Source organism: Gobio gobio, assembly GCF_949357685.1.
Source record: "Gobio gobio genome assembly, chromosome: 11".
In the NCBI taxonomy this organism is placed as follows: Eukaryota; Metazoa; Chordata; class Actinopteri; order Cypriniformes; family Gobionidae; genus Gobio; species Gobio gobio.
Window position 1 is genome coordinate 11,724,294 of NC_137104.1, and position 24,654 is coordinate 11,748,947.

General features: G+C 39.8%; 2 protein-coding genes across 4 annotated transcripts in view; one reads left to right on the plus strand and one right to left on the minus strand.

Moving 5' to 3' along the window:
• Positions 1-12,969, plus strand: part of col16a1 (collagen, type XVI, alpha 1) — a 116,325-nt gene extending 103,356 nt beyond the window's left edge. For all 3 annotated transcript variants that reach the window (XM_079829456.1, XM_079829455.1, XM_079829457.1), the window contains 11 exons: positions 27-80; positions 569-622; positions 1,067-1,117; positions 1,212-1,301; positions 1,388-1,423; positions 3,984-4,028; positions 7,029-7,229; positions 9,577-9,640; positions 9,764-9,940; positions 10,030-10,107; positions 10,203-12,969. In XM_079829456.1, coding sequence (XP_079685582.1) covers positions 27-80; positions 569-622; positions 1,067-1,117; positions 1,212-1,301; positions 1,388-1,423; positions 3,984-4,028; positions 7,029-7,229; positions 9,577-9,640; positions 9,764-9,940; positions 10,030-10,107; positions 10,203-10,402 — 1,050 coding nt within the window. In that variant the 3' untranslated portion in view covers positions 10,403-12,969. The remainder of the gene's footprint in view (positions 1-26; positions 81-568; positions 623-1,066; positions 1,118-1,211; positions 1,302-1,387; positions 1,424-3,983; positions 4,029-7,028; positions 7,230-9,576; positions 9,641-9,763; positions 9,941-10,029; positions 10,108-10,202) is intronic.
• A 4,160-nt stretch (positions 12,970-17,129) lies between these two features.
• col9a2 (procollagen, type IX, alpha 2) overlaps positions 17,130-24,654 on the minus strand; it is a 28,164-nt gene continuing 20,639 nt past the window's right edge. Inside the window, 5 exon segments of the mRNA XM_079829379.1 lie at positions 17,130-18,617; positions 19,277-19,354; positions 19,450-19,638; positions 20,392-20,446; positions 23,779-23,925. Of these exon segments, the coding sequence (XP_079685505.1) occupies positions 18,412-18,617; positions 19,277-19,354; positions 19,450-19,638; positions 20,392-20,446; positions 23,779-23,925 (675 nt within the window). The 3' untranslated portion in view covers positions 17,130-18,411.

Consider the following 24,654-nt stretch of genomic DNA (forward strand, 5'->3'; position numbering starts at 1 on the left):
TCTCTTTTCTTCATTGTTATCTGTAGGGAGATAGAGGACCTCAGGGACCAGCTGGAGCAACAGGAAGGCCTGGTCTAGAGGTAAGATGTCTGCACTATAGACTTCTCTACAAATGCTCTATAGATTTCAGATAATGAAAGAATGCTCCCTTAAACCAGCAACATACTCTATGTAAGTAAGCAAACAAAGATGCAAATGCTTGGCCAATGTACTGTAAGCGTGTGATCCCATTGTACATTCCTAATGTGTGTTGTCATGTTACTGAGGAAGTAACAAACCTCAGTACTCAAGGGAGCGATTGAGTTAGCTCTTTCTTGCCAAGCCATTTCACTTTTCTATTCAAACAGGATGAAGACGAAGAGACATGCTAATGTTTATAATGACTGATTTGTTCAGGAATATTCTCTTTAAATGGGTGCTTTATCATGACAGTTGACAATTTACGCTTATGTCCATAATATTATATGGTGGCGGCAATCCTGAGAATGCAACACATACTTGAATCGTGCTATGAATTGCGATCTGACACATGTCTGCATAATTAAAAAAAAATTTACTTGCATTTCAGGGTGATCATGGTTCTCCGGGACCTCAAGGACCACCTGGAGCTCCAGGACATTTGGTAAGTATTTAAAATGTTTTATAATCTATTTTCTCAAGTTTGTACATATGCACTACTGTTCAAAAATCTTTTTTTTTTTTAAGAAGTCTCTTATGCTCACCAAGGAGGCATTTATTTAATACAGTAAAAATTTAAATAATATTGTGAAATATGTTTTACAAATTATAAACTATTTTAATATATTTTCAAATGTAGTTTATTCCTGTGGTGGCAAAGAATAAATTTGTCGCATGAGCCTTCAGAAATCATTCAGCATGTATTTGAAGTAAAATATATTTTGTAACATTATGAATGTCTTTACTATAATTTTGTCATTTTATTTCATTTTGAATGAAAGTATTAAAAAATGAAATCTTACTGACCTCAAACATTTGAACAGTAGTGTACAAAAAAAAAAAACAGTGAGAATGTGATGGCATAATGCTTGCAACTGGACATTTCTAGGGTGCTGCCGGATCTTCAGGGCCACCGGGGCCAGTTGGGCCACCTGGAGTGGTGAGCAAATCTGTCTTCCAAAACAGTGTGTAAATGTGTCAGTGATGTTTTTAATGAGTTCAATGCTTTACTGCGTCATTTTGTTCTTTACTAGGGCATTAAGGGAGAAAAAGGTGAGGCGGGAGAGAGAGGACAGGCTGGCTTACCTGGCCCACCAGGGGTCCCAGGTCATCCAGGGCTGATGGTCAGTACTTAAACTTAGTTGGTTTACAATAATATAAGTTTTATAGTCTCTAATTCAATTATTATTTCAAACCTTTTTTTCTGTAGGGTGAACCAGGAAGTGATGGAGCAGCAGGTAAAGACGTAAGTATCTGATTTGATTTGCATTAGTATACGATCTTATAAACACAATATACAACTTTGTAAACACAATTTACCCAAATGCACATCATTAAGCCAGTTACCACCGCCTGTTCCTAATAGAAACCAGAATTACTTTTATTTGGACATGCAGAGATGTTAATAAATAATCAGTTACAGTGGATTTTTAATAGTGTGTTTACATGACACAGACTTCAGATGAACACAGGTAAATGCCAGCTGTCTTCTAGAATTCTAGAAACTTTCTAGAAGCTTAAAGGGATAGTTCACCCAAAAATGAAAATCAGCCCATGATTTACTCACCCTCAAGTCATCCTAGGTGTATATGACATTCTTCTTTCAGACGAATGAAATCAGAGTTACTGTATATTAAAAATGTCCTGGCTCTTCCCAGCATTATAATGGCAGTGAATTGTTGGGTCATTTTTGAAGTCCGTAAAAGGGCATCTATACATCATATAACTGCCCCACACGGCTCCGGGGGGTTAATAAAGGCCTTCTGAAGCCAAGTGATGCGTTTGTGTAAGAAACATATCCATATTTAAAACTTTATAGACTAAAATAACTAGCTTCCGGCAGTAAGAAAGAGTAACCTCTGACGCGATGTACAGAAGCATAGCATTGCTTTGACGCCTCTCGCGGATAGTGCTGGGCAACAAACTCAAGCCCCTCTTCTCTTATATTGAAATCCTCCACCATTTCTCTTTAAAATTCTCATTTTAGACTTCTAATTCATGACCGGTGTTTTGTTTTGCTCTATCCTCTGTGCTTCTGCATTCATCAATACGATTGCGTCAAGGGTCAAGGGTTACTCTTTCGCCGTAACTTTTTACTCTTTCACTTGCGTACTGCTAACCACCGGAAGCTAGTTATTTTAGTCATAGACCATAAAAAAATTTGGACGACGTGACTTCATTGGCTTCCGTAATTTAAGTCTCCGGAGGTCCGAATATGGCGCTGAAATCTTGCGCAGATTTGGGACAGAGTCTGCGCAGTAGCAATCTCGGGACCAGAATCCGTGCGGTAGAGAGCAGGAAGTAGAGGCACGATTATCAAAAGCCCGCCCACACTCTCACAGATGCAGAACAATTCATTATGTTGGTGTGAAAATAAACAGTTATGGAAATGTAGAAATTAAAGCTAAAGCTCCAATCTCCTCCCAAAAATCCTGAAAAAAGTCTGTTAGTGCCTCAGTGACATCTTCACTCAGAGAAGCCGTCAATCTCAGCTGTCAATCATGACGTCACCCCCGTTTTTATAGCAAATAACTAACTAAAACTAAACTTATTTAAAAAACGAACACTTGAAATGAAATAATCGTGATTAAAAACTGCCTACAATGACATGCAATGAATTATTCGAAGTGTAATTTGATTGTTTAGTTTGTCTCGCGTCCATTAGAAAACACGGAGGGGCGGGGGTTAGGACCTATTGGGACCAACCACCTGGGGGCGATCAAGGCGCGGAGGCTTCAGTTTCTGAGAGGAGTGCTCCAGGCTTGATTTTAGTCTATAAAGTTTTAAATATGGATATTTTTCTTACACAAACGCATCACTCTGCTTCAGAAGGCCTTCAGAAGCCCCCCCCCCCCCCCCCCCGAGCCGTGTGGAGCAGTTATATGATGGATAGATGCACTTTTAGGGACAAAACCGACACAAGCTTGGAAGAGCAAGGACATTTTTAATATAACTCCGATTTTATTCGTCTGAAAGAAGAACGTTATATACACCTAGGATGACTTGAGGGTGAGTAAATCCTGGGCTAATTTTCATTTTTTGGTTAACTAACCCTTTAAGTCTAGGAGTGGACCAATTGAAAGAACTTATATTTTGACAATTTTGTTTTTTGTCCCACCAGTTTGCATTCACTTAAGACTTTTTTAAACCGACTGTTCATACCAATAGATTGCCAAGATGAGCATTTTGCATTTCGATTTTTGCACAAATGAAATGGAAGTGATATTGTGCTACCGGTATATTATAACTGTTTCCTATTTTAATACATTTTAAAATGCGATTTATTCCTGTGATGCAAAGCTGAATTTTCAGCATCATTACTCCGGTCTTCAGTGTCACATGATCCGTCAGAAATCATTTAATATGCTGTTTTGGCGCTTAAACCTTTAAAGGGATAGTTCACCCAAAAATGAAAATTCTGTCATCATTTACTCACCCTCAAGTTGTTCCAAACCCGTATGAATTTATTTCTTCTGCTGAACACAAAAGATATTTTGAAGAACATATCCTTCACTATGGAGCATCAACTGTTTGGCTACCGACTTTCTTCAAAATATCTTCTTTTCTGTTGAAAACGGGCCCTTATTCTGAATTCTAGGAACTTTCTGGAAGCTTAATTGTATTATTATTACTTCCTATTAATGCCGATAAATTCCAGCTGTCTTAATCAGAATTCTAGAGGCGTTCTAGAAGCTTAATTTGATTATTTAAATCAGGATCTTGTGAGCATAGGCACAATGGTTATTACTGCAAAACTCTGTACTACTTGTCCCAGTTTTCACTCCTCTAATTATTTGTAACCGCAGGGAGCCTCAGGCCTGCCAGGAGAGCCTGGTCCACAGGGACTGAAGGTAAGGTGCATTGCTTTCACATCTCTGTTATAATGTCATTGCACCATTGAACACTGTCATCTTTTCACATGCATTTGGATACATCTTATTCAGGCATAAGAGCGTGTTTCCCCCTCCCATTAATGTGTGCTCAACACATCCTGTTAGTTTTTGTGCTCACATTCGTTCAATGAAGTTGTCAGGTGGCTCCATCTGCAATCACAAGAGCCTGTTATCTAACCTGACTTTGCCTTCACTCTTTATTTATTTTGTTTTTTTATCTCATCTGCCACAGTAGCCTGTTTGAACACCACTCTGAGCTTACATAGTGACACCATTATGCTCAGTAATAAACCCATACAGGAGCCTCTATCTGTCACCGTGACAGGACAGCATTGTCAGGTTTTTGAAGTTTAGGCTTGAATGAGACGAGAGCAGTGCTTTTCCCTCGACCCATTAGCAGAAGCTCTTAAATGCGTACACAAGTGCCTCGACTGCTACATGTGCAACATCAGTGTTGGGAATGCTGCCTGACACTGTAGCTTCACAAACTATACTCATAAATTAAATTAATAAAAAAATAGCCTACCCTAAACTACACTACAAGCCTTTAGCAAAAAGCCATTGAAGCTATTAAGGTGGCACTGCCTTTGTAAATATAACTATTAGCATTAATCTATGGCAAGCCGTTTTGAGTTTTATTCATTCACAGGATATTGTTGATTGTTGATATCAGGAATTGAATTCTTGAAATCAACAATTAAATTTCAACTAGTAAAAATGATCTCAAGAATTGAATTTTCGATGTCAAGAAAACAAAAAAAAAAACAAACAAACAATGAAAACAGTTGATAGTAACCACTGTAAATCACAAGCCTTTCGAAACAATATTATAACATGACTTAACAAAAATAAAACAACATAAATATGATATGATGAATAAATGTATTTAACAAATATAATTGTATTTAATACTTTCATTTAACTTATACAGTATAAACTAGTGAAAAATACTTTTTTTTTTCCTTCAAATGTTTTGTTTGTGCTTGAAAATAGCTCTTACTAATAACTCTATCTTTAATTGGTCTTGTTATTTGGCATTTTAGGCTTATTTTAAGCATGTGTTTAAGTATGTGTACTCTGCACATGTATTTGTTGCAAGTGTAATTGTTTAGGTTTTTTTATAGTTCAGATGTGTGGTAATTACTGCGGTGTGACTGCGGAACTTTTGGGGACAAAACAATCCCGCACCCTGTTGAGGCCCTGTTACAAAGCACATGCAAGCAGTATTACTTTAATTCAACATGAATAGTTAGTATGTTACTACCTTGAAAGCGATAACGAAGGATTCTTTTGATATTTTACGATAATGGCGCTCTGCTCTCGGTTACGTTCCTTCATGAAGCGGCGTGCGCACGGCCGAGTAGAGTCAGTGTATCTCACAGCGCCATCTGCTGGTGAAAATAATCACTACACTTTTGCTTTTTTGCAATGTATGCGGGTTTATTTTTAACGAACTGTAAAACGGGGACATATCCGGGGACAGCTCCAGTCGGGGACAGAACACCAAAAACCGGGATTGTCCCCGGAAAACGTCCCCGGACACCCTAGCAACAGGCCACAGGAGTGTTTCTGCAGGGTTTGTGCATTTAAAGGCTTTAAAGGTTGTTGTACTGTACACATTATATTTTATAATGTAGAGTATTCACTAGTTGACATGTTTACGTAAGTAAAATGTACTTCTGTGAGGAATCAACAGCATTTATTTTGATGTGAATAAAAACGAGGCTGTGAAAGACACAAGTACAGCACATACTATACGTTATACTGTCACATACCAAGGTTTAGTTTTTTTTGGGGGGGGTTGTAAATACGTATTTCCAATGCTTTCAAAGCAAAGGCACACTACAATACAAGCCGTTAAAGGGATAGGTCACCCAAAAACGATAGTTACCCCTAAGGCATCCAAGATGTAGGTGTCTTCGTTTCTTCAGTAGAACACAAATTAAGATTTTTAACTCCAACCGTTGCTGTGTGTCACTCATATAATGCTTGTCAATGGGGTCTAATTCACTTAGAGTAAAAAAAAACAAGGACAGACAACTTCAAATTAAACCCCGCGGCTCGTGACGACACATTGATGTCTTAAGACACGAAACGATCTGTTTCTGAGAGAAACCGAACTGTATTTATGCAATTATATCACCTCATATTAGGCGAATATCCATCACTTCCCGTGAGTGAGGTCAAAATTCCGGCCGGGTCATAGATATGTAAACGTAGATTCCTCATTCGAACGATCCGCGCAGGCACTAATGAGGTATCTATGTATATATCTATGACCCGGCCGGAATTTTGACCTCACTCACGGGAAGTGATGGCGGTCTGGAGAGCTGAAGACATTCGTCTGATATGAGGTGATATAATTGCATAAATACAGTTCGGTTTCTCTCAGAAACCGATCGTTTCGTGTCTTAACGAGCCGCAGAGTTTAATTTGAAGTTGTCTGTCCATGTTTTTTTACTCTAATAGAATTAGACCCTATTGACATGCATTATACAACTGGCACACAGCAACGGTTGGAGTTAAAAATCTTCATTTGTGTTCTACTGAAGAAACAAAGACACCTACATCTTGGATGTCTTAGGGCTAACTATCGTTTTTGGGTGAACTATCCCTTTAAAGCTATCGCTCACTCAACTTTAGTCTACCCTGACTAAGCAACATTGATTAATCAATAGCTAATTTACAAAAATATTTATACAAAAAGTAGCTTTTTCGGGAAGTAGAAAACTGAATTCACACAATTGAATGCAAACCAGAATGAAATTTGAGGCCACAACCACTGTATTCATGCTTGCCACGCACTTCTTAAAAATACATGGAACCTCGAACAATTTATTTTGTGGACTGTTTCTATACAAAGCTTGGTGCTGTTATAGGGATCCTTGAGTAGCCTGTGGTTATTGTTCTAGAGTCACCTGTGTGGTAAATCACAGCTGCTCTTTTGATCCTGTCCAGGGTGAAGCAGGGACTGCGGGGCAAAGGGGACCCCCGGGAGAGCGCGGACGTCCCGGCCCACCAAGCGGAGCCTTTGGTTATAGCGGAGGCAAAGGACCAGAAGGGATCATAGGACCGGTCGGACCCCGTGGTGAAAAGGGAAGCCCCGGGACACCTGGATCAGCTGGTACCCCCGGATCACCAGGAATGCCAGGGAATGATGTGAGGCTTATTCAGTTATGTTGCACAGTATTTTGCGAGTATTGTGCACAGTAAATTGCGATTTATGGCGTAGTGCATTAGTGCATCGCAAAGGCTTTAATTGAAAATATATAATTGAGTAATCGAGTGAAGCAAACGTTCATCCGGCCAGTGTTTGTAGCTTCCGGTGTCAATTTTGACAGCAAATTTTGAGTTTTAGTTGGTCTTTTGACCAAAATGCCATTTAGTCGCATTAATTGTTTTTGGTTTTGGTCTAGTTTTAGTTGACTAAATATCATAAGATCTACAGTAGATTTTGTTGACTAAAATCTAATGAGTTTAGTTCAACTGTAATGCATTAATTGAGCATTTAAGCAGTACATAACCGACGGTTACTTGAATACATGTCAAAACTGACATTTTCATATAAGTGTGTTTTTGACATTAAAAATACACGAAAGAGAGCTCAATTCACTTATTTGTTTATTTATTTTTTTAAGTATCTATATATAATATAATGTTTAGAATTATATTTCTATTTTAGTTAGTATATCCGGTTAAGCTAAGCTAATTTTTTTTAATTTCAGTTAAAATTTATTTAATTTCAAGTAATGGATAATGGTTTTATTTAACTATTGTAACCCTGATACTTTATTGAATAATATGTGTCAAATACTGGTCTTTCTTCCTGACTATGAATTAAATGTGAATGAAATTAAATTGTTTATTGTCTAACCAAAAACGTATATATAATGCATCAAATGTCTGCGCCTTATGCTGCGTTCACACCAAACGCGAATAGAGCATCTGGCACGAGTGATTTCAATGTTAAGTCAATGGAAAGGTGCGTTGACGCGCATCTGGAGGTCCCGTGGTGCGGAAGGCGCATTTTGTGCGCCGCGAAGAACGCGAATCCGCCTCATTCGCACGTCCAGTTCGCGCGAATGACGCAAATTAAGCGTCTTGTGAGATACACGCGTTACACACGAGTGGTGCTTTTGTGCATTCACGCATTTGAATTCGCGTCTGACGCCCGAGTTGAAAACTGTGAACTTTGGCGTCAATTTGCGCCGCGTTAACCAATCAGGAGCCTGCTCGCTGCGGTCACGTGGTAAAGTGACATGATGAGAAACCATGCATAATTTAAAAATACTACTATTGTGTCACAAAATGTAGTTTTACTACTTTTTCAGGTGAGAATGTAGTTGTTTAAAGCTTTTTTAGGTTTATTTATAAAGAAAGCGCTTATTTAAAAAAATTATCTTGTGTTTTTGGAGTTGTGAGATCCAGGCGATCACCGGGCGCTCAGCTCTCATAACCCCGGCGAGAGCAGCCTTTCCTCGGCTAGTCCTTCTGATAATAGCCGCTGACTCTGATGTCCTGTAGTGGTGCATCTTGTGTAGATCTAACGGGCGATCTTTGGTGTCATGAATCTATAATTTGTTGTCTGCCAAATCGTTTTGACTGAGGGCAAAGAGAAGTTTCATAACTTAATTTTTTTAGGATATTTAAATATACATGCAGTGAAAATAATGTAGGAGTTGCCTGGACCAAATTTGTGTGGCTATTAATGCTTAATATATATTTTTTAATGAAAATGAAAAGAGGCAGAGTGGTGTTTTATGACATATTTCTCATGGAGCGCCTTGAACGCGTGTCTATTTAGCTTCAAACGTTCGATTTCTACGCGCATCCAATTCGCCACGGACGCACGAATGCATTCAAAATGTTCACGCGTCAAACTAGACGCGGTAGACACGATTTTGATGCTCTATTCGCGTTTGGTGTGAACGCAGCATTACTATTGCAGTTGCAGCTGCTCATTCAAGTTCACATGAGGGAGATAAAATATGTATTGTTACAACCGTCTAAATCATATTACCATATAAACATCGTAAAGTAAACAGTGTCATTATTCCTCTGCATTAGTTCATAAACAATTGCCAATTTTGCAAATTTGGTTGACGGTTAGTTGCATGTAATTATGCATAATTTACTGCTATTACTATGGTATATACATGTAATGTAACAAGGACACTGTAAAATAAAGTGTTACCATTATTCCTTTATATCCATATTAAAATATCACAAAAATCACAACATTTTTGCAAAATTGTACAGCCATACAAACAAACACAGGTTTGTTTTGCATTTTAAATCGCAATTAGATTTTTCTTTCTTCTAAGTTGTTCTAAATAAACCCCTAGTCCACAGCCCAAAAAGAAATCTTGGCTGGAAGAGTTTATTAACTGACAGAAAGAGTTTCCCGCCTGCATTATCATGTAGAACAGTATCTACTTTGAGAAACAATGGGTCTTGTTTGCAGTATATGAGTATTTTAACTTCAAAATGTATCTATTTTTTCCAGGCTGTTGTAAACTATGATGACATAAGATCCTTCATCAGACAGCAGGTCATAAAGATCTTTGACGGTGAGAGAACTTTTGTGACCGGACATATCTGAATGCTAAGAAATGCACTGGAACTTTATTTCTAGATGGTTTATTTCACAGAGAAAGTGTTTTAGGTTAATTTTAAGTTGATTGTTCTCGCAGAGCGCATGGGCTACTACATGTCACGAATGCAGATGCCTGTGGAGATGGCTGCGTCCCCTGGTCGACCAGGACCCCCAGGGAAAGATGGAAATCCAGGCATCCAAGGTACCCCGGGGATACCGGGCCGCCCTGGGCAGATTGGCCGTGAAGGAAGGCAGGGACCCATGGGTCCACCTGGTAAGAACTAATGTGCTAATGTTTCCTACAGCGGTCCAATGTTCCATTTGCCCAGTCTTCCACATGGATGCTTTTATATTTGTCCCCAGGTGCCCCTGGTGTGAAGGGAGAGAAAGGAGATAAGGGTATAGGAGAGATGGGAGACAGTGGCCCTCCGGGTGCTCCAGGTCTGACTCTAGTTTTCAAAAAGAAAATGTAATTTTGCCAACTTTATTCTACTGTCATACTGTAATTTCTTTCTCATTCCGTCCATCCCTCTTAGGTGTTCCTGGTGCTCCTGGTTACGGTAAAATGGGACCACCAGGTTCTTCTGGTCAGCAGGGCATCCCCGGGATCCCTGGACCTCCAGGACCCTCTGGACAGAAGGGCAAGGATGGTCGTTGTCACCCGTCAGACTGTATGAGTATGCCTGTGGAGTACAATCCCAAGGGTCCCATGTCTCCCAATGGTCCCAGGTACTAGAAGAGGGTTTAAGAGAAGTACAAGATGGAGGATGGTACCCCAAGTTTGACATTCTCACAATTACCTACCTGTACCTGCTTCTGAGAAGATCCACGGAGAACCAAAGGATTAATGTGCATTTCCTTTCCACATGATTCAATGCCAAAACACTGGTTCACCACGAATGGGGGACATTTGTAAGTTATTGTCTGCTGTTGAACCGGTGAAGACATCCCAAGCTCGAGTGCCTTAACCCCTGAAAACTGTCCCATAATGCCACACATCATAAACTGTGTTTATGCTTTATTAATACAGTAAATTGAAGACGTTTAGTTCCCTGGACATATAAGGTGTTGAAAGTTGTTATTATTGGTGCCCAGATTATTAATCATATTTTGTTTTCTTTTGACACGTCTCGTCAGTCTTCCAGACCCTTTATTATCTTTTAAAGCAGCAATATTCTGAATTAAATACAAGTTAAAATCATCTATGGCATGCTGTTGATTACTTCAGGAATTATTTTGACTCATATCTCAGTTTATGATTTTTTTTTTTTGACAGTTTTGCACTTATAATGGAAGTTTATGGGGCAAGAATTCAAAATGGGGAAACAAAATTAGGTATGAATCAAAATGATTTTCTGTAGAAATCGACTTCATGCCACAGATGCTGTTGAAAGGGCTTATATTGGTTCTGGTATATTCTTTTAAAGGGAATTTCACCCTGAAATGAAAATAAAGCCATTTTTTATGCTGTTGTTCCAGTGCCCTATGTCCTTCTTATCTTTTTCGGACCTCAAAAGCAGAAATGTTAAAAATAGTCCTGCATGCGCTCCTTCCTATAATGGCAGTGAATAGCGACCAGGCTAAAACATTATAAAAATGATACAAAAGTATCACGCAATGATACAGTGAGACGCACGCCATATATGGAAAGTGTTCAGGGGGCATACTATAAGGTTTTGCGAGAAAGAAACCGTATTATTCAGTCAAAATACAGTTATTCTGTGCGCGTTCCTGTGATTGCGCACTCCGAGCCGTCAGCAGCCACTCACGCAATGTTGTCATGACAACCGGTACGCAACATTCACTTCAGGTTTTATTATCAGTATTATTGTATTATTTCTTATCATATACCTTATAGAAAAGACAAGTCATGTTTTTTTTGTATTGAGCCTGATTTCTCAAAATGGTGTGTGTGTGTGTGTGTGCTTATCCTGGGTACCATGACAACAGTGCGAGTTATAGTAAGCATGAGCGCCGGCGGAGAGAGCCGAGCTCGGTATTTTGACTGAATAATACGGTTTCTTTCTCGCAAAACCTTATAGTATGCCTTCTGAACACTTTCCATATATGACGCGTGTCTCACTGTATCATTGCGTGATACTTTTGTATCACTTTTGTTATGTTTTAGCCTGGTCGCCATTCACTGCCATTATAGGAAGGAGCGCGTGCAGGACTATTTTTTTAATTTCTGCTTTTGAGGTCCATAGGGCATTGGAACAACAACAGGGTGAGTAAAAGATGGCTTTATTTTCATTTCAGGGTGAACTAAGTTATCCCTTTTAAGAATATTTTAGTTTTGGCAGCTGCTAATATTGCTATTTTACTGCTTTGGCGCAGACAGTGGCGTAAATATCCATCTGTTTCCAGTGAATAATTCCTTCCATAGTGTGAGCCGTTTAATATAAAATAGTTTGATGTTATCATTAGAGGCATAGATACAATTTCCCTAATTAATTATGTTAATTATTCCAAATGGACTCCCCCAAGGGCTTGTGTTGTACATATTCATATTTATATGTAATGGCGTTTTGTACTTTAAAAAAAAATTGACATCAGCATGGCAGCCCTTTTTATTGTCGTCTCAGATATTTTTGGAATAATTTTATAAGCTCTAAACAAATGGACGTTTTGTAAAGGTAGGTTTTATATGCAGTTTCGGGTTAGAAAGCCATTTTGTGACGTATCACCGGACGGAAAGAGATTTTATTTTTATAAGAGTATTTCAGCGACACCTATCTCTCGGTGAGCTCTGTGATGACATCTCCTCCTCCACCACTCTGGACTCTTAAACTTGAATTTACTTTTGATATACTGTACCACTTGCAGCTGAACCATCATGTGCTTCTAGAACACTCTAATCTCAAATATGCTTTGCTAGTCGTCCTAAAACACAGCAGATCCCCAACCTTCGCAGTTCAGTCATCTCTGAAGCAAACGGCATCTTTGATTCTCTGCTGCATCAGCCAGTCTGATGCTTTTACACTCTGCACTTTATCACTCCCTCAGACTGTATGCGTGCGTGAGTGTGTGTGAAGATAGCGAGAAAGATTCTGTATCTATTTCGGGAGGATAGCTGAAAAGTATTTAGCAGAGCCATTTACAATTTTCAAACTACGCCGTTTTCATGAAGTGAACGTTATGAGCTTGACAATTTCAGATTGGTCCTTTCAACCTTTTATTTATCCCAAGTTTTGTTTTTAAATCTCTCCCTTCATCATGCAACTCATCATAGTGCTATTTGTAAGTAAAGTCATTTGTGTGCACATTTTTTTAAGAGAAGCAATAAAAGTTTTGAAAGCAGTTACAGTCATGTCTGTCAATCCCGAATCAACATATTTATATATATCTTCAGTTTATAGCCATAGCGACCGTTATGTATTCACAAAGTGTGACTGAAATATCTTGAAATGCTTGAGCTCAAGGGTAACTATTTTCCAGTTCAATTTGTCACACTTTAGTTCATATATAACAGCATTTATGATGGTGAGGGTGTGAATTTGGAAGTAGAAATAAGATTGCTTATGCTGAAAAGAAGTGAGGATGTTAAGAATGTGATAAGAGAAACATGAGGTGTGTCCCAAATTACACACTATACACTATGCACTTACACCAGCCACTTAATTAGGTACACCTGTTCAATTGCTTGTTTATGCAAATATCTAATCAGCCAATCACATGGCAGCAGCTCAATGCATTTACTAGACATGGGCTGAATCCGAAATCGCCCCCTATACCCTCAAATAGGGCATTATTTGAGGGGACAGCCATTTGTAGTGGTGTCCGAAAGCATAGTGGACGTTATTGAGTGCACTCATTCTAACCCACTTTGCACCGCAACAACGAGTGTACAGCCGATGAACACACAATGGCTGTCAGTCACTCGTTTTCATTCACTGAACTATATTAGTGGACTAACGTAGGGAACAGTGATGCGTCGAAAACCTAGGCAGCTGCCTCGCTGCCTTATCAGACAATGGCTTGTAAGGCAACGTTTGTGCATGAAGGCACCTCACGAAACTGATTTTCGGATAGACTTCTTAGGCAGTGTAACCGTTTAATGATCTACATCAAAATAGAGAGAGCTTTGGTGAGAACTAAACAAATATTTGATCACTACATTAGTAATTTCCTCGCTAGAAATTACATCAGAAGTGGAAAATGTTGGTTAAAAACGTACATTTACACACAAACTGACCAGCAAACGCAACTTTCGGATGCCATCTTTTTTTTTTCCAGCTCAACTGTCACAGAATGGAAAGCACAGGATTGTGGGATATCAAAGGCAGTGAAGGATACATATATGCTGCCTTCAAAAATCGATCAGATGAAGGTATCTCTGGAGACAGGAAGTGAAGCTAACATTAGATTCAGACGTGCCTTGGTGCCTTCCTGCCTTGAAATGTATCCTCCGAAGGCAGCATTTTCCAGGTTTCGGACGCAGCCATGGTCACAATGATCTGCTGAAGTTCAAACTGAGCATCAGAATGGGGAAGAAAGGTGATTTAAGTGACTTTGAACGTGACATGGTTCATCTCTAGGGTTTACAGAGAATGGTCTGAAAGAGGGAAAATATCCAGTGAGCGGCAGTTCTGTGGGTGAGAATGCCTTGTTGATGCCAGAGGTCAGAGGAGAATGGCCAGACTGGTTCAGCTGAAAGAAAGGCAACAGTGACTCAAATAACGCTTGTTACAACCAAGGTCTGCAGAAGAGCATCTCTGAACACACAACAAGTCAAACCTTGAAGCAGATGATCCACTGCAACAGAAGATCACACCGGTGTCACTGCTAAGAACAGCAAATTGAGGCTACAATTCACCCTTCGCCGCAAGTTTGATTGACAGGCGATCTGACCAATCACATAGCCGACATTTGTCCGACAAAGCAGTCAGGAAAGTAATGCCGCATTCCAGGCAACCCATAACCCGCATTTTTACAACCTTCTACCCTTGAAAGTGCACTGGAACGGCAGTCAAACCCGTGACTTCCCACCCGTGAACTCAAACTAGATCTACGTACTCCCAGTTACGAGATCTGACGTCACATAGCTCGCGAAACAACAATGGCAGCCCCGTATTGATGCTGTGTTTATGAAACAAATATACAATTAACGTAAAATAAAAGGTATAACAGCTTCTCTTGCCATATGCGCCGTTTTTTCCCCTCCGTTTCCCTCAAATAAGCAAGTAAGCACCTTTGGAGATGGAAATTATTGTAAATTTAGCATAAGCCTCATACGGTCCGCCATGCTTTGTTTACATCTAGCTACCACACGATTCCTTAAGCTCAGGCAGTCTGGCGTGACTTGGCCTGGAACGCTACAAAGTCGTGAGTCGTGGTTTGAAGTTGTAACTCACAGGCTCAAAAACCTGCCTGGAACGCAGCATTAGTAGATTAACGTCGGTGGACTTGAACTTGGAAAAACGGTGTGTACTGACGTCTTTCCGCGGTTGAAACAACATTTCTTTTAGTGTTCATTCCTGTTTATTTCATGGTTATCAATGAACTAGAAGGAAGAGATAATCGGTTCACGAGCAGCTTTAACTGAGGCGCTACAGCAATCACGACACATTAAAGAGCCACAAAACGGTATTTATTGTTTACATTTCTTTAAAGAAATGACAATTTCAAAGTTGAAACTTTGTTTCATATCAAAAGTAACTTGCTCTGTCCTGTCTGTCGACATGTTGTCAGTGTCCTCCAATGTCCTCCAACATTTGCTCCCCAATGTGAGAACGTGTGTGTGGTGTGAGAGTGCCATGGCTTGTCGGACATAGCAACAGTAACTAAAGGGGGCGGGTTTTTGTGAACGGTCAATTCACACGGGCTCCCCAAAATTGGAAGATTGGAAAAACGTTGCCTGGTCTGATGAGTCTTGATTTTTGGTACACTTTGGGCCCCTTATAGTACCAATAGAGCACTGTTTAAACGCCACAGCCTTTCTGAGTATTGTTGCTGACCTTGTCCTTGTCGATCCCTTTATGACCACAGTGTACCATCTTCTGATGGCTACTTCCAGCAGGATAACGCGCCGTGCCATGAAGCTCAAATCATCTCAAACTGGTTGTGTGAAACATGACAATGAGTTCACTAAACTCAAACGGCCTCCACAGTCACCAGATCTCAATCCAGTAGAGCACCTTTGAGATGTGCTGGAACGGGAGATTCGATTCATGGATGAGAAGCCGACAAATCTGCAGCATCTGTGTGATGCTATCATGTCAATATGAACCATGTTTCCAGCACCTTGTTGAATCTATGTCACGGCAAAAGGGGGTCCGACCCGGTACTAGCAAGGTGTACCTAATAAAGTGGCCGGTGAGTGAATACAATGCACTAGTTACTCTACCGTCCAGTGTAAGTATTTTAAAAGGTTATCCAGGTCATCCAGCATTAGTGTATTATGAGTATTTGAAGTGGATTTTTCCTATTGTAAATTTTAGTGTGAACACTACTACACTATGTATTCTATAAAATGGTGTTACATATGCAAATTGGGATTCACCTATGTTTTCAGTTACCCGGATGAGCGGCTGACATTGCCATGATAATAATAATTAAAATAATGTTACATTTATATATCACTTTTCTAGGCACTCAAAGCGCTTTACATTAGGGTTGGGCGATGTCCCCAAAATTGGCAGTTGACGATGTTTACTGTAAAACATTGTTTGGGGGGGGGGGGATGTTATGCTGTTATTAGGTAAATAGGTAGATAATATACTATATCTCTTTACATAAATACTACTTTCTACTTAAAACTATAATTTCGTTATTTTTACTAACCCAAATAATGACTCATCCGCTAGGTTGCACGTGAGAGGGAAAAATAGCTTCCTTTCACTTAAGAGTTGAGCTCTTTATATTTTAATATATCTCTTTACATAAATACTATTTTCTACTTTTAAAAATGTATTTTGTTATTTTACTAACCCAGTGTTTTGTATGTGAATGCTGTTTCACGTGAATATTACCACAGGAGTGAAGCACAAAGCTTTGTTTAGTCTACAAAGGAAATAATGGTCAGAGAGCACTTTTTCATTCTGTTTTGCGATCTGGATCTGGTCACTCGATTTTGAATTTTAACAATAGGCCTAGTCCATTCGGTCAGCCATCACGATGGACGATGATATCGTCCATCGGCACAACCCTACTTTACATAGAAGGGGGGAATCTCCTCAACATCACCAATGTGCAGCATCCACCTGGATGATGAAACGGCAGCCATATTGTGCCAGAACGCCCACCACACACCAGCTGATTGGTGGAGAGGAGACAGAGTGATGAAGACAATCGTGTATATATATATATATGGGGATGATTAGGAGGCCAAGATGGACAGAGGCCAATGGGCAAATTTGGCCAGGATGCCGGGGTTACACCCCTACTCTTTTTCCGAATGACATCCTGGGAATTTTAATGACCACTGAGAGTCAGGACCTCTCTGATGGATGACGGAGAATATTAGGACATATCAGAGCTGTTTAATAAAAAGATATAAAGCAGTAATACAGATACAGCTTTTCTGCTGTTGTATCCTTGATAAAGAAAGATGAGACAGTTTAATGGGTTTTTTTCTTTTCTCCAAAAATGACAACTCATTTCTTTTGCTTAAATGAACACCGATCAAGTGCTTTGGATGAATAGATACAGTAGCATTCATGTGATTTTAATGCATGCTGCTTTTTATCATGAACAAGTCTAGATATGGAAATTAGTATCTTTTATTACAATAAAAAAGACGTCAGATCCAGAAGAAAGAAAGAACGTTTTTTAAAAAGTTAAAATCACTGTTCCTCTCAGATGTTCATGATACTGAAGAACATTGAGTTTTACAAAACGTTCCTCTTTATTGATTGGGGTAAATCTAAACAACCAGACAAAAAAAAAAAACTTGAGTGTTTACAGACGAACCAAAAAAAAAAGAACAATAAATAGTTGTTAATGAAGATAATCAGTTCTTCTCTAAGTACATAACACAGTAACTTGGAAGTGGCATACAGGTTTGTAATTCAGTTGGAGCAATGTTGGGAGTTTGATCCTGAATGCTGATTAAATTCATTAACTTTGGATCTGTTTTATATTCTAAACCCACCCTGTCCATACAAAATTAATACACATTTACAAAAGATTTACAGCATGGAATCAAGGATAAAGTTAATGGGAGCACGTCAAAGGTGTTCCTTCATGGCTGAGACGGGCACAGTACAAACAGGGACATAATGTACACATGGTGTATCAAGTCGAGCCGGGGAAGCTGTTTACTCAAGCACAAGGTAAATGAATCTAATTCGCTTTAAATACTTTTTTATTGGTTCAATTAAAGGGGAATTTCCTGGCTTGTAAAAATCTTGCCATAATTTGCATAAAACAAAAATAATCGTAACAAAAACAGCACCTTTGTTTGAATGTCATTTTCACAGCTCTTCTAGTCCAGGGCGCATGATGATGTCATCGGTGATGTCACTGGCAATGTTCTCACATCTCTCTGTGCTGTGAGGTGGGACAGAGCAGCAGCGGCTAACATTGCCACCTTACCTTCCTTTCCGTAGATGTCAAATCATACATATCCTATCCTAATACAAACAAAAAAACCTCACAATGTCAGTCAGCGGCTGTTCCCTCCCCCTCGCATTGTGTCCAATGAAGAGAAGGCCTGTGTGCCCCTCTTTCCATGCTTCTCTCCTCTTTCTTTGTTTCTCTTTTTCTCTCTCCCAGATGTTCGTACGCCCCAGTAGAGGGCTTGACTTAAGTGGATGGGCCCTTCACTGTTCCCGCCTCCTGTAGTCTGGGAGAAGTGTAGGCTGAGGCTGCCAAACAAGCAGCTGCTTCACAAAATCCAGGAAGACCAGGAGGACCAGCTTTTCCGGGGCGGCCCGCCTCACCCGCCGCACCCTGTGGTCCTCGCTCGCCTGGCCTACCGTCGCGTGCCACACCGTCAAGACCTGGAGGACCTGTGAGAGAGCAGGATGGGCCGCTTAGTCAACCCAGGGACTTTAAATGCCCATTGAAGTGCCTTGAAACGCACATCATTATTCAATGTGTTGAGGTAATTTCAACTGAAATAGGAGAACAGGGCAGGAAATATTGTACAGCTCCTCCCCTTTTTTTTTATTGCCAATAGCGTTTAGTTTATATCACAACTCGGCCAGAGCCGTTGAGCTCGGTAAAGCCACAGTTTCCTCCTAATCTCCTCCATATCGCTTTAAAATACAGCATTCTGTGCCAAATACAGCATTCTGTGCCGAATTCAGGTGGATCCGATACGAGTCTCTGGAACGGAGCAGACTGTGTGTGTGCTGCGGCGGTTCGGGTGACACTAACGTGAAACCAGACTTCATTCGCAATGGAAAGCATATTTACACCGTCTGACTCGTTCCCTCTACCCTATATAGTGGACTATATGCCATTCACCTTGTAGAAAATAGTAAATGTGACCGATTTTAGCCGCAGCTTCAGCGTCTATTTATAATTTAGGGGGCGGGGCGCTTTGATTGGATCCATTGCGGAAGTGAGAGACTACGTAAGGCTAACATATTCATACTAAAAGCCAAAAAAACTTACATTTTGATTTCATGGGGACTTTAAAAAGATGGGCGTAGTTTGAACTTACCTGGCAGTCCAGGTGGTCCCGGTTGGCCAGGGTGTGGGCGTCCAAGATCTCCTCTATCTCCCTTTGCACCCCTCTTCCCTGCAAAAAAGAAACATGGGGATGATATATACAGTCATTATGTTAACCGACAGAATTTCCTCAAGCAAGATCTACATTTAGAAGGTTTTTCGAACCTTTAAGACCAGTGTTTCCTATTTGGCCTGGGGCCCCGAGCAAGCCAGGAATGCCACGGCCGCCTGTCAGTCCATGAGGACCCTGAGGTCCTGGAGGTCCTGGTGGTCCTGGAGGACCTGGAGGTCCCATCACGCCTGCTCCGCCAAGCACCGCTCTCTTAGCACTCACTGCTACCGCTGCTAACTTTTCTGTCAGAAGAACAAGAAGAACAAGAAGATGAGTTCAGGTGCACGCGGTCAAATCCATCCGGCCAAGTTTACATAGAAAATCAATGGAAGAGTAGCACAGTGGAATGCAAAAATGAGTTCTGTGTAATGGAGACACGGGCGCTCAACCCTGAAAAGAACCCCTGTAAATAGTGTTAAACCTTTGCTTAGCACACACAATCATATCTCACCGGGTGTCCAGCAACATTGGGTAAATATCATTAAGATAACCACCCAGAGGTGGACATTCATCTGTTGACCAGTTCTCAAGGTGTCACGGTGGACAAATCTAATCTGATTCCCTATGGGGAACGAAAGAGAAATCCTTCCTCTCGCTTCACGCGAGCGAGTGTGTGGCTGTATAAGCGAAGGTACGTTCGCAATCGCATGCTGAAAGGCTGAGGGATTACATTGTGAAATGGTGGGAGCCAACAAGGGTTATCACGGGCGAGTTCAGGTCATCTCGCTCTTGCAAAATAGAAGGCTAGAGAGCCTAGACTGACAATCCCAGAGAAAACAGAACTGTGTGGAAGTCAATTTGGAGAAGCAGATAAATAGAGTTTGGTAGGAAAGCTGTCCCTGAGGAGTGATGAGCTGCACATTAATACATTCCGATGGATGAAAAGTACTGTGTAGATTTAGTGCGATAGATTACAGCTGCCCTCTTTCTGACACACTGATTGCAGCCAATTTGGATCGCGGCCATTTACGGAAAGAACAATGATTGTTTCTCACCTTGAAGCATCTTCAGGACCACGTCAATGATGTGTTGATCGGTAGCATCACGACCCTGAAAAGCGAAGTCATAAAAATGATAAAAACACACTCGGAGGGATAGATCACACAAAAATGAACATTTTGACATCATATTCCATTCCAGACCTCATATTGACTTTCTTTCTTTTGTGGAACACAAAAGGAGATATTTAGAAAATATGTGCAAGCTGCTCTGTTCCATGTAATGAAAGTGAACAACATGATGGACGGTGAGTAAATTATTTCCTTTCTGGGTGAACTATCCCTTTAAAGGCACAGTATGTTAGTTTTGCCGTTAGAGGTCGCAAAACAATAACAAAGGCGTAGGATGACGCTGTGAATGAGCGTGGAATCATGGGAGTTGTCGTCTTCACCTCCACAGCCGATGGAAAGCAATCCGAAGGGGCTCAGGCAGAAATCATGGTCATCTGTGAGCTAATGTATTGAAGTTGTATTAACGTTACTGTGGTATGAAGCAGGACAGGGCCCAGAGCCTGGGACATTTTACAAAGTTGAAAAAGTTGAAAATCACGTTTTTGTCAAAGACTACATCCAGATTGGATTCAGATTGATTATCAAAACACAGATGGAGTAGATCGAGTCCATCTACACCCCTAAAGCCTTGTTTATACTTTCGTCTGGAGCCAAACGGACGAGGCGTTTATACTTGACACGCTCGCCATTGTACTATTCTTTGAAACGACAAAGGGCAGAGTAATTGTTCTATAAACCATCAGGAAACAGCGGTGAGAAGAAGTAATGTAGCCTACACAGGTGACGATATTTATTTTAGTACACTTCACCAAAAACCACACTACAAAAGAATCGTGTAAAACCCAGTAAACCTTGAGATTATTACTTGTGACATTAGAACAAAATGTATGTACACAAGTCTACAACTAAATTAATGATCTCTTAAATATTTCCTAATTTCACTAAACATTATCATTTAGTTTCGTGACAATTTTTTTTATTAAACATGGATCTTTATTTTCAGTAAAAGGGCTTATTTCTGCTTTTGTAGGCTCATTTTGTAAATATAAGCAACTAATTTATTTACGCAAATTGGGTGCCGGTGTGATGAGAAGTCATGCTCGTCTAGATTTGCCTCGAACTTGTGCATCTTCGGATGCGGAGCCGCGCGGAAAGTTACAAAAAAATGGTCTGCACTCCGCCACACGAAATGGGGTCCCGCTCACAACCGCCCACTCCGCGATGACGTAATTTTTGCCGAGCGCACCTTCGCGCTCGTGCGGACGTGTTGAGTATAAATCAAGTTTAATGCTTGGACAACCCTACAGCTCGTCCTGGGATTGACATTTCATTCAGTAACATTAGGCAGTTTTAATTTATATGCTGTTTAATGGTGATGATTGCGTTATTTTACATACGCATCTGCTTACATATGAAATTATTATTCCTGCTTCTTCTTCACATGTGTTTTGATCAAGCGGCAACCTTCGGGACTCTCTCTTGAATCCAACACGGAAGTGACTTAAACTGCAATTCATCGACTGGCCGCTAGAGACAGGCTCCAAAAAGGAGTCAATCCCATGTTAAAATGTTCAACTTTAAAGCAGAAAAAAATATGTTTACAGCCTGGTTTTGCTCTATATAGCCAATTTTGCCCTTCATGACCACTGTGAAGGGGGTGATTTTTTTTTTTTTTAACTCATCCGTTTAAAAATTGTATAAAGCCTTATGGTGCGTTCACACGGGACACGAATGAAGCATTTTGCATGAATGATTTTCATGTTAAGGCAATGCAAAGACGCGAATAGACATTCTGCGTCGCAAATTGAGCGATTGATGCGTGATTCGCGTGAATTGAAAAATCGGAACTTTGGCGGATATTCGCGCCGCATTCACCAATCAGGAGCTTGAAAATCTGGTTTATATTAATCATATATTAATATCTGGTTCAGACAAGTGTGCATATGATTATCACTGTAATAACATTAAATGACATGAAACACAACCCAGTCTCTTTTTGTTAAATGCAAGTTTATGTATGCTTAATAATACAAAAGTACAAGTAAAAGGTATAAGAACCTATACATGAAATAAAGCAAACAATTCAGTCAAACATTCAAAGTCAGTGCTAGTAGGCTACAACGGTAACGTAAAGTTAAATAGCCTAAAATTTAAAAAGTAATGAAACTTCACTTTGCCCTCAGCCTAAACGATTTGTCAGGGAACAAATTATAGATCCAAAGATCGCCCGTTACATATACACAAGACGAATTATAGCTCGTGACACCACAGAGACATCAGAGTCAGCGGCAAATGTCTGAAGGACTAGCCGAGGAAAGGCTGCTCTCGCCGGGGTTAACGAGCGCGGAGCGCCGCTGATCGCCTGGATCTCACAACTCCGAAAACGCCAGATCAAATGATCAAATAGGCACTCTTTTTATAAATAAACCACAGATTTGAGCTTTAAACAACTACATTATCGCCTGAAAAAGTCTTAAAACTATTTTTTTGTCACACATTAACAGTAGTATTTTTATAAAAAAAGAAGTTTAAACATAGCCCATGTCAGCCATTTCTCAACGAGACAAACCGCCAGGCAGAAGCCCCTCCCATGACGCGAATTCGCATCTGTTGTGAAGTGAATGACGCGCGAATGAAGCGAATAAACTCAAAATGTTCAAGCATCCAACTACGCGTGAATAGAGGAATTTATTTGCGACATTCGCGTCCGGTGTGAACGCACCATTAAAGTTCTGCGTGATTAAGGCCGTGGCCACTTGAGTGACAGGTGGAATGCCGCTGCTGTCACTACTAGCCGTTTGTCTGCTGTCTGTTAGTCCACCCACGTTAGCCTCTTTGCCCATTTTCGGTTATCAAGGAGTGAAATACGGTGACGAGCTGCCAAGATGGCGACGACCGGCTGCGCCCACTTTGGGCATCAAAAATGCTCTTCAGAAACCTACGGGTGATGTCACGGACACTACGTCCATTGTTTTATACAGTCGATGGTTTTGATCAGGAGATTCAGTACTCTTTCAGAAGATGTCATAGCACCCCCTACCGTATAACAGTGAAAACACACGGAAAGCCAGAAAATTATGTCAATGGCTGGAAAGCGTTGTCTCACAAATGACGGAAATTTTTATTAATAAAATTTGGATATTTTAATTAAAAAAAGTGCCTTTAAGAGATTGAAAGAGAAAGTCGATCTTCCTCACCTCAAGAGTTCTCATTATTTTCTGCAAGTGTTTCTACTGCAATCTGTCTAGCTAGCTAGTGCAATACTTTAGCTTTGTAGTTTTGGAGGCATAAAATGCTGCTCTCTGGTAAACAGAATTGTTTGTTGGGAAAGCTGTGATGGAAATTGTTGTTGAGGTTTTGTTGAATACTCACAGCTGTTCCTTGTATTCCTGGCATCCCTGGAACTCCTCTTTCTCCAAACAGGCCACGTGGACCAGGTAAGCCTGAGGGACCCTGGTCTCCTGGTTTACCGGGATCTCCGGTGGGGCCGTTGTGCCCTAGATCACCAGTCACACCTTGCTGTTGATACAGGACGCAGTAATTGAGAAAATAAAGAAACTAGGATGTTCACTATTGAGTGTTTTATACTAGGATAATGCTTAAGTTACATAAAGCGTTATCTTAAAGGTGAAATGTGTCATTTCTGCACCACTAGCGGCACAAAATGAGAAAGCAAAATTAATTTTGACATAAATTTGATATTTTCAAAATAGTACAAATGAGTTAATTTGGCAAAAATGAATTAATTACAAAGCTAATATCAATTACAAAAAAGATCATAATTATTACAAATAAAAAAAAAACATTTTTGTTGTTGCATGTTTTGATTATAAAATCATTAGTCTGATAGTTTTGGGCATTTTAATAATAATTATTATAATAATAAGTCTGAGAAATATCATATTAATGATAATTTCCTGAAAATAAGGAATGTTAATTATTATTTATATACTATTATAGTATTGGTTAATATTTTGACTTGAGCTTTTATTTTATAATTTCAGTTTGTATTTTTATTTTAGTTTATAACATTATGTACTTTTTTCATTATTATTACTTATATATATATATATATATTATATATATATATATATATATATATATATATATATATATATATATATATATATATATATATATATATATATATATATATATTTCTATTTTTTGTTTTAATAATTGTAATACTTCAACTTGATCTCATTTTAGCTAGTTCCCAAGACAACATTTCTATTTATTTATTTTTTT